Source organism: Bombina bombina, chromosome 4, assembly GCF_027579735.1.
Source record: "Bombina bombina isolate aBomBom1 chromosome 4, aBomBom1.pri, whole genome shotgun sequence".
NCBI lineage: Eukaryota > Metazoa > Chordata > Amphibia > Anura > Bombinatoridae > Bombina > Bombina bombina.
The window spans coordinates 1,220,809,679-1,220,823,774 of NC_069502.1; the positions used below are offsets into that span (position 1 = coordinate 1,220,809,679).

Genomic DNA, 14,096 nt, shown 5'->3' on the forward strand with positions numbered 1-14,096 from the left:
ATAAATACACACATACCTAGATATAATAAACTACACACACACACACACACACACACACACACCTAGATATAATAAACTACACACATACCTAGATATAATAAACTACACACACACACACACACCTAGATATAAAAAACTACACACACACACACACACATACCTAGATATAATAAACTACACACACACACACCTAGATATAATAAACTACACACACACATACCTAGATATAATAAACTACACACACACACCTAGATATAATAAATACACACATACCTAGATATAATAAACTACACACATACCTAGATATAATAAATACACACATACCTAGATATAATAAACTACACACACACACATACCTAGATATAATAAATACACACATACCTAGATATAATAAACTACACACATACCTAGATATAATAAATACACACATACCTAGATATAATAAACTACACACATACCTAGATATAATAAATACACACATACCTAGATATAATAAACTACACACATACCTAGATATAATAAACTACACACATACCTAGATATAATAAACTACACACATACCTAGATATAATAAACTACACACACACACACACCTAGATATAATAAACTACACACACACCTAGATATAATAAACTACACACACACACATACCTAGATATAATAAACTACACACACACACACACACACCTAGATATAATAAACACACACACACCTAGATATAATAAACTACACACACACACACACACACACACACACACACACACACCTAGATATAATAAACTACACACACACACACACCTAGATATAATAAACTACACACACACACACATACCTAGATATAATAATCTATGCACACACATACCTAGATATAATAAACTACACACACACATACCTAGATATAATAAACTACACACACACACACCTACACACACACACACACACACACACACCTAGATATAATAAACTACACACACACATACCTAGATATAATAAACTACACACACACATACCTAGATATAATAAACTACACACACACACACACCTAGATATAATAAACTACACACACACACACATACCTAGATATAATAAACTACACACACACACATACCTAGATATAATAAACTACACACACACACACCTAGATATAATAAACTACACACACACATACCTAGATATAATAAACTACACACACACACACACCTAGATATAATAAACTACACACACACATACCTAGATATAATAAACTACACACACACATACCTAGATATAATAAACTACACACACACATACCTAGATATAATAAATACACACACACACACACCTAGATATAATAAACTACACACACACACACACCTAGATATAATAAACTACACACACGCACACACCTAGATATAATAAACTACACACACACACACACACATACCTAGATATAATAAACTACATACACACACACACCTAGATATAATAAACTACATACATACACACATACCTAGATATAATAAACTACACACACACACACACACACACATGCCTAGATATAATAAATACACACACACACACCTAGATATAATAAACTACACACACACATATCTAGATATAATACACTACACACACACACATACCTAAATATAATAAACTACACACACACACATACCTAAATATAATAAACTACACACACACACACATACCTAGATATAATAAACTACACACACACACACACACCTAGATATAATAAACTACATACACACATACCTAGATATAATAAACTACACACACACACACACACATACCTAGATATAATAAACTACACACACACACACACATACCTAGATATAATAAACTACACACACACACACTAGATATAATAACTACACACACATACCTAGATATAATAAACTACACACACACACACACACCTAGATATAATAAATACACACATACCTAGATATAATAAACTACACACACACACACACACACACCTAGATATAATAAACTACAAACACACACACATACCTAGATATAATAAACTACACACACACACACACACACACACACACATACCTAGATATAATAAACTACACACACACCTAGATATAATAAACTACACACACACACACACACCTAGATATAATAAACTACACACACACACACACACACATACCTAGATATAATAATCTATGCACACACATACCTAGATATAATAATCTATGCACACACATACCTAGATATAATAAACTACGCACACACATACCTAGATATAATAAACTACGCACACACATACCTAGATATAATAAACTACACACACACACACCTAGATATAATAAACTACACACACACACATACCTAGATATAATAAACTACACACACACACACACACACCTAGATATAATAAACTACACACACACACACACACACACCTAGATATAATAAACTATACACACCTAGATATAATAAACTACACATACCTAGATATAATAAACTACACACACCTAGATATAATAAACTACACATACACACACCTAGATATAATAAACTACACACACACACACCTAGATATAATAAACTACACACACACACACCTAGATATAATAAACTACACACACACACACACACACACCCCTAGATATAATAAACTACACACACACACCTAGATATAATAAACTACACACACACACATACCTAGATATAATAAACTACACACACCTAGATATAATAAACTACACACACACACATACCTAGATATAATAAACTATACACACACACACACACCTAGATATAATAAACTATACACACACCTAGATATAATAAACTACACACACACACATACCTAGATATAATAAACTACACACACCTAGATATAATAAACTACACACATACCTAGATATAATAAACTACACACACACACACATACCTAGATATAATAATCTATGCACACACATACCTAGATATAATAAACTACACACACACATACCTAGATATAATAAACTACACACACACACATACCTAGATATAATAAACTACACACACACACATACCTAGATATAATAAACTACACACACACACACACATACCTAGATATAATAATCTATGCACACACATACCTAGATATAATAAACTACACACACACATACCTAGATATAATAAACTACACACACACATACCTAGATATAATAAACTACACACACACACACACCTAGATATAATAAACTACACACACACACACACATACCTAGATATAATAAACTACACACACACACACACCTAGATATAATAAACTACACACACACACACCTAGATATAATAAACTACACACACACACACACACCTAGATATAATAAACTACACACACACATACCTAGATATAATAAACTACACACACACACATACCTAGATATAATAAACTACACACACACACACACACACACACACCTAGATATAATAAACTACACACACACACACACACACCTAGATATAATAAACTACACACACACACATACCTAGATATAATAAACTACACACACACACACACACCTAGATATAATAAACTACACACACACACACACCTAGATATAATAAACTACACACACACACATACCTAGATATAATAAACTACACACACACACACACACACATACCTAGATATAATAAACTACACACACACACACACACCTAGATATAATAAACTACACACACACATACCTAGATATAATAAACTACACACACACACACCTAGATATAATAAACTACACACACACACACACACCTAGATATAATAAACTACACACACACATACCTAGATATAATAAACTACACACACACACACCTAGATATAATAAACTACACACACACACACACCTAGATATAATAAACTACACACACACACATACCTAGATATAATAAACTACACACACACACATACCTAGATATAATAAACTACACACACACACACACCTAGATATAATAAACTACACACACACACATACCTAGATATAATAAACTACACACACACACACACCTAGATATAATAAACTACACACACACACCTAGATATAATAAACTACACACACACACACACACACCTAGATATAATAAACTACACACACACACACACACACCTAGATATAATAAACTACACACACACACACATACCTAGATATAATAAACTACACACACACACATACCTAGATATAATAAACTACACACACACACACACACCTAGATATAATAAACTACACACACACACACACACCTAGATATAATAAACTACACACACACACACACCTAGATATAATAAACTACACACACACACCTAGATATAATAAACTACACACACACACACACCTAGATATAATAAACTACACACACACACACACACACACACACCTAGATATAATGTGTTCATTGTATTTTCATCCTCAGAAGACTCAGGTGGGCACCACACTCCATGCCACATATCCTCACCATCTGAATCCTTGGATATTTGTGTAGCTGGTTGAGATCTATGTCTCATTTGTTCGACATGGCGGGAAACTGTACCACCAGCTTGTAGTTGAACTTTAAACATTCTGTTGCCCATGCCTTGTATTAGGACAGCTGAAATCCATTTATTCTGGCCACGGTAGTTTCTAACCCATACTCTGTCATGAAGAACAAATTCTGAAACACTAGAAGTGTTCAACTCTTGTTTGGAATGTTCTGGTCTAACTTTATCCAGTGGAGTTCTCAGGCATCTTCCAAACATTAACATTGCACGTGATAGCCCAGTAGTGGCATGGGGTGTGTTTCGATAGTTAAACAAACCATTAGAGGCTGGAAAATATGGAGCTGTCTTAGTGTTTGATGTTATTTGTAGTTAGAAATGTTTCAAATTCATGTGATATGAACTGTGGACCATTGTCTGAGACTAAAGTTTGTGGCAGTCCAAATCTTGCAAACATACTGGAAAGAACGACAATGGTTTGTTGTGTTGTAGTACTTGACATTTGAACTACTTCTGGCCACTTGGAATGAGCATCCACAGCCACCAAATACATTCGTCCATCCACTTGCCCTGCAAAATCAACATGGATTCTTGTCCAAGGTTCATTTGGCCATGGCCAAGTTTTTGAGGTGTCCCTGCTGGGATTCCGCTGTGTCTGTGCACATGCATTGCAAGCAGCTACATAAGAAGCAATATCTGTATCCAATTTAGGCCACCAAAAATATTCTCGTGCTCTTTGCTTCATTTTTACTACACCCTGATGTGAGCTGTGTAGTAACTTTAATGCTAATGTTTGCAGTAAGGTCGGAATTATCACTTGTGACCCCCATAACAGACAGCCTGAGTCATGCACAATTTCCTTCTTTCTTGTAAAATATGGCTGAAGGTCAGAGCGAACTGCTTTAGGCCACCCATGTTGAACAAAAGACTTAATTTCCTGTAAGGTAGAATCAGAGCATGTATAAGTAGCAATCACTTTGGAATTTAGATTTAAAGGCTGTGGAGGAGTTTCTATAATTTTAGAAGATGCTGTCATGTGATGTACCATTGGTAATCTTGAAAACATATCCACATTTGTATGATCACTGTGGCATCGATATTTAATGGAGTAGTTGTAAGCCGCCAGCTGAAGTGCATAGCGCTGAAGTCGAGCAGCTGTTGTGTTGGAGATACCCTTCTGAGGGTGCAGAATGGACAAGAGTGGTTTATGATCCGTGATCAGAGTAAAAGGTCTGCCATATATATAAATGTGGAATTTCTTCACAGCCCAAATTATTGCTAAAGCTTCTCGATCAATCTGGGCATAATTTCTCTTAGATGGAGTTAGAGATCTGGACGCAAAAGACACAGGACGTTCAGAACCATCAGGCATAATGTGTGAAAGTACTGTGCCCAAACCATATGGTGAAGCATCGCAGGCTAGTACCAAAGGCTTCTTAAGGTCATAGTGGACAAGGAGTCTTGATTCCAGAAGAAGTTGCTTAGAGCATTCAAATGCTCGTGTACATAAGTCAGTCCAGGCCCACTGGTTTTTACTATCTAAAAGGCGGTGTAGTGGATATAGTAAATGAGCCAAATTTGGTAAAAATCTGTGATAGTAATTGAGCAACCCCAAATAAGAACGTAGCTGAAATACATTAACAGGGGTGGGAGCATGAACCAGCGCTTTCACTTTTTCAGCAGTTGTGTGGAGACCAGTCTTGTCCATTACATTTGCACAATATTCTAAACTCTCGCAGAAGAACTCACACTTTTCCATGTTAACTTTCAGTCCGAATTCCTGTAGGCGTTGTAAAACAGCTTCAACATTGGCTTTATGAGCAGCAGCATTTTCACCAGTGATAAGCATGTTATCTAACATACAGTGGGTATGTAGAATACCTGCCAGGATTATCCATTATCCGTTGCCACACTGCAGGTGCTGGGGCAATTCCAAATGCCATCCGTGTATACTGAAAAAGTCATTTGTGAGTGTTGATAGTTAACAGGTGTCTGGAGTATGGATTTACCTCTAACTGTAAGTACGCTTGATGCAAGTCAATTTTTGTAAATTTTTCACCCCCTGCCAGGGAACTAAACAATTCTTCAATCTGTGGTAAAGGATACTGATCCACAAGCAATTGAGGGTTAAGGCCCACTCAGAAAAAAATAGGGACATTCGCATCTGTGGAGATTTCAGACAGGAACTATTGGGGAAGCCCATTCACTGCTAGAAACTGGAACAATAAATCCCTCTTTCTAGTTCGGCTTCAATTTTAGGTTTAAGTGCAAATGGTACAACTCTTGGTTTACAAAATTTTGGAATAGCATTTTCTTTTAGGTTAAGCTGAATCTGCCTTTCACTAAACCTAGGGTCCCATCAAATACAGGATCGCTATCCTTGTTCACCTGCATTAAAGGGACAGTCTAGGCCAAAATAAACTTTCATGATTCAGATAGGGCATGTAATTTTAAACAATTTTCCAATTTTTTACTTTTATCACCAATTTTGCTTTGTTCTCTTGGTATTCTTAGTGGAAAGCTTAACCTAGAAAGTTCATATGCTAATTTCTTAGACCTTGAAGGCCTCTTCTTTTCAGAATGCATTTTAACAGTTTTTCACCACTAGAGGGTGTTAGTTCACGTATTTCATATAGATAACACTGTGCACGTGCACGTGAAGTTATCTGGGAGCAGGTACTGATTGGCTAAACTGCAAGTCTGTCAAAAGAACTGAAATAAAGGGGCAGTTTGCAGAGGCTTAGATACAAGATAATCACAGAGGTTAAAAGTATATTATTATAACTGTGTTGGTTATGCAAAACTGGGGAATGGGTAATAAAGGGATTATCTATCTTTTAAAACAATAAAAATTCTGGTGTAGACTGTCCCTTTAAGATGCAGCTTTTACCTTTTGTTCAATAAAGATTTTTTGGATTTTATCTTGCCCCCGAGTGCTCAGATCATTGCTTTCTTGGATCCCATCAAATACAGTCTTATATTTGTGCTTTAGTGAATTAATCCAAGAAGAATTTAAATTGCCACTTTGGTCCAGTAGTTTAAGCAGTAACTGTTGTGGTAACTTTTGCATGCGCAATGCTTGGACCCAGGATCTACCAAACAAAGGTGGTCCTCCTTTAGGTAAAATGTAGAGGCGTACCTTTTTAGTTATACCATTAAATGTCACTGTAGGTGATACACATCCATTAGGCTTTATTATTTCATTTGAATATGTTTGCATGGTGACAGCTGTTGGAACAATTGGTTGCCTTAGTCCCAGGCGGTTCCAATCAGCAGCTGTGATAAGAGACTGCTGCTCCTGTATCAACTTCCATAATGAGAGGTTTACCATCTATATTCACCTTTGCTTGTAGTTCTGGAATTTTATATTCAAGGCTGTAGATCTGTAATGTGTATAATGGTTTGTCTTCCTCTGAATCAGTGTGTGGTGTATCTACTTGCACATGAAAAGCTGCACGTGACTGGCTGCCTTTCTTACTTTTATCTCTGTCTAAGGAACCTCTGCACACTCTCTTTGTATGACCAATCTTCCCACACCCATAGCAGGTGCAGTTCCTAAACCTGCAGGCATTTGCTGTGTGATTTGTGTCACCACATCTGTAACATGCTGTCTGTGACCCTTGTCTAGCTGGATACTGTTTATTAAGGTGCATACTTGTATGAAAAACATCTATTTCCTTATCACAAACTGCCTGTGCTGGGGCCTGGAGCATTTGTGCATCTTTAGTAGCAAGTTCCATGACTGTAGCTATCTCTATAGCACGCTTTAGTGTTAAATCATCCTCTGCTAATAGTCTCTTTTGTACTGTACAGTCCATGAGTCCAATAACAAACATATCACGTAAAGCAGTGTTTAAATAATCCCCAAATCTGCAGCTACTTGCTAGTTTCTTTAAACTGATCACATAAGTTTTAATGTCCTCATGCTGCAATTGCTTGCGTGTGTAAAACTTAAAGTGTTCTGCTATCTCTAGAGGCTTAGGTAGGTAGTGGTCAGATAACAGGCAGATCAGGTCAGACAGAGGTTTAGCATTAGGTTTATCTGGTGAGAGAATGTCCCTTAATGTAGTGTAAGCTGCTGAGCCTATAGTTGTCAGAAACACAGCCACTTGCTTATCAGCTCCTATGTTATTTGCTGTACAATATAGCTCAAACTGTTCAACCCATGTGTCCCATCTGTCTGTCTGGTGCAAACACAGGTAAGGTGCCAATAAGTTCCATTATATGTGTGTTATCTGTCTGTGTCTGCTGCAAACACAGGTAAGCTGCCAATAAGTGCCATTATATGTGTGTTATCTGTCTGTGTCTGGTGCAAACACAGGTAAGGTGCCAATAAGTGCCATTATATGTGTGTTATCTGTCTGTGTCTGCTGCAAACACAGGTAAGGTGCCAATAAGTGCCATTATATGTGTGTTATCTGTCTGTGTCTGCTGCAAACACAGGTAAGGTGCCAATAAGAGCCATTATATGTGTGTTATCTGTCTGTGTCTGCTGCAAACACAGGTAAGGTGCCAATAAGTGCTATGCAGGGGTACATACATACACATGATATGCAGGAACACGGACATGTAACATAACGCATACACATGATATGCAGGAACACAGACATATGGCATCACGCGGACATATGGCATCACGCGGACATATGGCATCACGCGGACATATGGCATCACGCAGACAACAAATGACAGCACATATTTGATATACAACAAATAGCTATAATCTTTAAGTAGTTTTTCGATCGTCTAATTTGATAAAGGAACAGCCAGTTAGTGGGTGGAGCTTTAGCTGTAGTATGTACATATCCCCTTTTGTTAAAACATTTTATTTATAAACACATTTGTGTGTTCTCCTCCTGCGCGACTGCAGATGCGGATACAGTTGGTGCGCTAAGGCACAAGGTCATCAAACGGGAAAAAGAGGCAGCCACAAGCTATAATGCTGTTCAAATTTCAGATGTATTTTGTAGCAGAATAATGAATGTATATTGCACTAATATGAAACTTTTAATAATGAAACAATTTATATGTTGTTAAAATGTTGAATGTAATGGTCCTTAAAGCGCTTCTTATTTTTTCCTCTATGCAAATGAGAAATAGGATACCCAAGTATGCTCCAATCACTGGCTCTTCATGTAGGGCAGAGGGGGTGTTCCAGGAGTACAACTTTGGCTACATAATAAGCCATCAGAGTGGGGGGAGGGGTTGTTTACAAATTTAACAATGTTACAAATGTGTCTAATATAAAAATAGCTCTATTTAACGTGGTAATGTGGCTCAGTACAACTGGTAATATCTATAAAAGGGATTGTGCTCTGTTACCATAAGAAGCAGATGTCGAAAGCCCACAAACAGAAAGTCTCATTGTCACTTGACAACCAAAACTGTTTGAGCTGCCACCACGTCTGACGTGACGCCACTTCAGCAGCTTCTAGTTTATTTGTATCCTTCTGGTCTGCTTAAAGGGATATAACATAGTCTGTTCCGTTGCTGTAATAAAAAAGCACTCTAAGCAGTGGGTCATCGTTCATAGAAATCATTGCAATATGTGTTAGTGATCACTGAAAAAAATGAACATTATTTCCTGTAACAGCCCCACAAGAGGGCTGGGGTCTCTACAAGAAGGCATATCTAGCTTGATATCACATCTTCTTCTAGAGTACCATGAGCTGGTTTACTATTCAGTGAAAGCTAGAGATGCAGGAAGTCAAGTTTTGCCAAAGCTCAAAAGAGGCAGAATGCAACTTAAGTTCTTGGCATGACTGCTCACTTTATCTAGCTGCAGCAGGGGCTACACAGACAATTTCTAAGTGCTAATTGTGAAAAAAAGCAAGCAAATTGTTTTCTGTTTAACATGTTTTTTTTTTTTTAAGTTTAAATGCAGTGGCTGAGGCGCTTTCCTGTTTATGCTGCCAATTCCTCATCCTGTATAAACAGGCATCCTGCTGGCTTTTCCTGCTGTGTTGCTGAATTGTTCAGACCTTTTAAAAATAATTTCACATAATAATTTCCAACTTCATATTTACTTAAAGGGACACTCAATCAAAATTAAACTTTCATGATTCAGATAGAGCAGCCATTTTAAACAGCTTTCAAATTTACTTCCATTAACTAAATGTACACAGTTTTTTTATATTTAAACTTTTTGATTCCCCAGCTCCTACTGAGCATGTGCAAGAATAAGTGTGTATGCATTTGTGAATGGCTGATTGCTGTCACATGGTACGTGTATGCATTTGTGATTGGCTGATGGCTGTCACATGGTACAAGGGGAGTGGAAATAGACATAACATTTAAAGTTGTCAGAAAAAAAAATCTGTTACTCACTTGAAGTTCAGACTAAGTGCTCTTGCATTGTCTGGTTATCTTGCATTTGTTGATTATGCAAATTAACTGTGTTGACTGGTCCTTTGTCACTAAAGTACCATAGCATTTATATTTCCCTTTGGGGTTTGGACATAATATATTCTGTTTTGTGGTAAAACCTTATAACATTCTCCCCTCTCTCATTAGTGGTCGTTATGATGCCGTTTGGAGGAATTGCATCCAAGCTGCGGATTGATCGCCTGAAGGCGGACGGTGTGGGTTCCCATGATAATGCTTCTAAATACTTAAACCAAGACTACGAGAGCTTAAAGCAGCAGTGCCTGGAAAGTGGCACGCTATTTGAGGACCCTCACTTTCCTACCATCACTTCCTCACTGGGCTTTAAGGAACTGGGGCCAGGGTCAAGCAAAGTCCAGGGTGTGCGATGGAAACGGCCTGGGGTAAGTGATAGAAAAAACGTGTCAATGACGGCCTAATATAATTAATTTGGCTACATTAATTATTGCCTGTAATAAGTAGGGGGTGGTTTGGTAGCGATGACATTCAGACAGCCCTGTGTGCTAAACGTATGTGATAAACATTATTTTTAGTGACATAATGGCAATGAAAGGAAACTCTAGTTGTGGCTTGCTCACCAAGAATAAGGATCAGCTCATCAGCATCTTGTTGAAGGCTTTTGAGGAGCCGATAGTGAAGTTTTATACTAGAGACCACTACCCTAGTGTTGTATGTTTTGTGCTTTGTTTTTGCTACTGATCTGATGGTTCTCCTGAAGAATACAAGGTGATGTGGTCTAATTGACTGGTGGTGATGTATTTATCTGTAGTAAATCTAATCCAAAGTGAGCAGAAAATCCCTCTCCCTGTGATACTGCACAGTTCTGGATTGTCTGCAGGGATGAATATAAGCTGGGAGTCTGGTACAAGTAGGATGTTTTATCACCTGGTCACTAGAGGCTTGTGGTAGGACAACCATGCTTAGCTCTTGCTTCATAAGTGTATTATATCTAGTCATGACGTTTGTGTGTGTGTGTGATTTGGCATTAGGTGATAAGTAAGCTCACTGCATGCTGATGCTTTTAAGGTGGTGGTTAGTTCTGCCCATGTGTGCAGAGGTTACTTCTGGGGATAACAATGAATATTGCAGTGAGTAATAATTACACAGCTTGGGTGATGACGAGATTCTCTAATTCCTTTGATCTTTTCTTTCTACAGGAAATAGTTGGGGATCCTCAGTTTATTATTGGAGGAGCCACAAGAACGGATATCAAACAGGGAGCATTGGGTGAGTCTCATTCTGACTGGCACATCCCATTACCAAGTGCCCAACACTTAAAGGAACTACCTTCTGAGATGTCTGTGTTTATTGCCCAGAGGTGTTGAAGATGTGTGGCTTCTGCGGGGATCATTTCCTGGCACAAAATAAATTATTAGTAATAATAGCTATTTCAAATTTAAACATTTTACACAAGTTAATATCCCATGTAAATAAAATGTGAACAATCTGGTTTCGATCACAGAACTAAGATAGATCATTATCTCATGATTAACATCTATTAATGTTCAATGTCTTTGTAGGTAATGAATTGCAAACATCATGTATTGATGATATTGACTGTGATTAAACAAGTTTCATCAAAAATATCAAAGGGAAATCTAAACTGCTCGACACAAGAAATTGTTCAGTAGTTCCCATGTTACTGTTTTCCTCCTGTGTCTATAGCTCTCTTCAGACCGTGCTGCTGTTTTACTCCTGTGTCTATAGCTCTCTTCAGACCGTGCTACTGTTTTACTCCTGTGTCTATAGCTCTCTTCAGACCATGTTACTGTTTTACTCCTGTGTCTATAGCTCTCTTCAGACCATGTTACTGTTTTACTCCTGTGTCTATAGCTCTCTTCAGACCGTGCTGCTGTTTTACTCCTGTGTCTATAGCTCTCTTCAGACCGTGTTACTGTTTTCCTCCTGTGTCTATAGCTCTCTTCAGACCATGTTACTGTTTTCCTCCTGTGTCTATAGCTCTCTTCAGACCATGTTACTGTTTTACTCCTGTGTCTATAGCTCTCTTCAGACCATGTTACTGTTTTACTCCTGTGTCTATAGCTCTCTTCAGACCATGTTACTGTTTTCCTCCTGTGTCTATAGCTCTCTTCAGACCATGCTATTGTTTTACTCCTGTGTCTATAGCTCTCTTCAGACCATGTTACTGTTTTACTCCTGTGTCTATAGCTCTCTTCAGACCATGTTACTGTTTTACTCCTGTGTCTATAGCTCTCTTCAGACCGTGCTACTGTTTTACTCCTGTGTCTATAGCTCTCTTCAGACCATGTTACTGTTTTACTCCTGTGTCTATAGCTCTCTTCAGACCATGTTACTGTTTTACTCCTGTGTCTATAGCTCTCTTCAGACCGTGCTACTGTTTTACTCCTGTGTCTATAGCTCTCTTCAGACCATGTTACTGTTTTTCTCCTGTGTCTATAGATCTCTTCAGACCGTGCTACTGTTTTACTCCTGTGTCTATAGCTCTCTTCAGACCATGTTACTGTTTTACTCCTGTGTCTATAGCTCTCTTCAGACCATGTTACTGTTTTACTCCTGTGTCTATAGCTCTCTTCAGACCGTGCTACTGTTTTACTCCTGTGTCTATAGCTCTCTTCAGACCATGCTACTGTTTTACTCCTGTGTCTATAGCTCTCTTCAGACCACGCTACTGTTTTACTCCTGTGTCTATAGCTCTCTACAGAACGTGCTACTGTTTTACTCCTGTGTCTATAGCTCTCTTCAGAACGTGCTACTGTTTTACTCCTGTGTCTATAGCTCTCTTCAGAATGTGCTACTGTTTTACTCCTGTGTCTATAGCTCTCTTCAGAACGCGCTACTGTTTTACTCCTGTGTCTATAGCTCTCTTCAGACCGTGCTACTGTTTTCCTCCTGTGTCTATAGCTCTCTTCAGACCATGTTACTGTTTTACTCCTGTGTCTATAGCTCTCTTCAGACCATGTTACTGTTTTACTCCTGTGTCTATAGCTCTCTTCAGACCGTGTTACTGTTTTACTCCTGTGTCTATAGCTCTCTTCAGACCGTGTTACTGTTTTACTCCTGTGTCTATAGCTCTCTTCAGACCATGTTACTGTTTTACTCCTGTGTCTATAGCTCTCTTCAGACCATGTTACTGTTTTACTCCTCTGTCTATAGCTCTCTTCAGACCATGTTACTGTTTTACTCCTGTGTCTATAGCTCTCTTCAGACCATGTTACTGTTTTACTCCTGTGTCTATAGCTCTCTTCAGACC

General features: G+C 37.8%; 1 protein-coding gene across 1 annotated transcript in view; it reads left to right on the forward strand.

Moving 5' to 3' along the window:
- Positions 1–10,988: 10,988 nt before the first annotated feature.
- Positions 10,989–14,096, forward strand: part of CAPN11 (calpain 11) — a 143,141-nt gene continuing 140,033 nt past the window's right edge. Inside the window, exons 1-2 of the mRNA XM_053712737.1 lie at positions 10,989–11,247; positions 12,022–12,091. Of these exons, the coding sequence (XP_053568712.1) occupies positions 11,002–11,247; positions 12,022–12,091 (316 nt within the window). The 5' untranslated portion in view covers positions 10,989–11,001. The remainder of the gene's footprint in view (positions 11,248–12,021; positions 12,092–14,096) is intronic.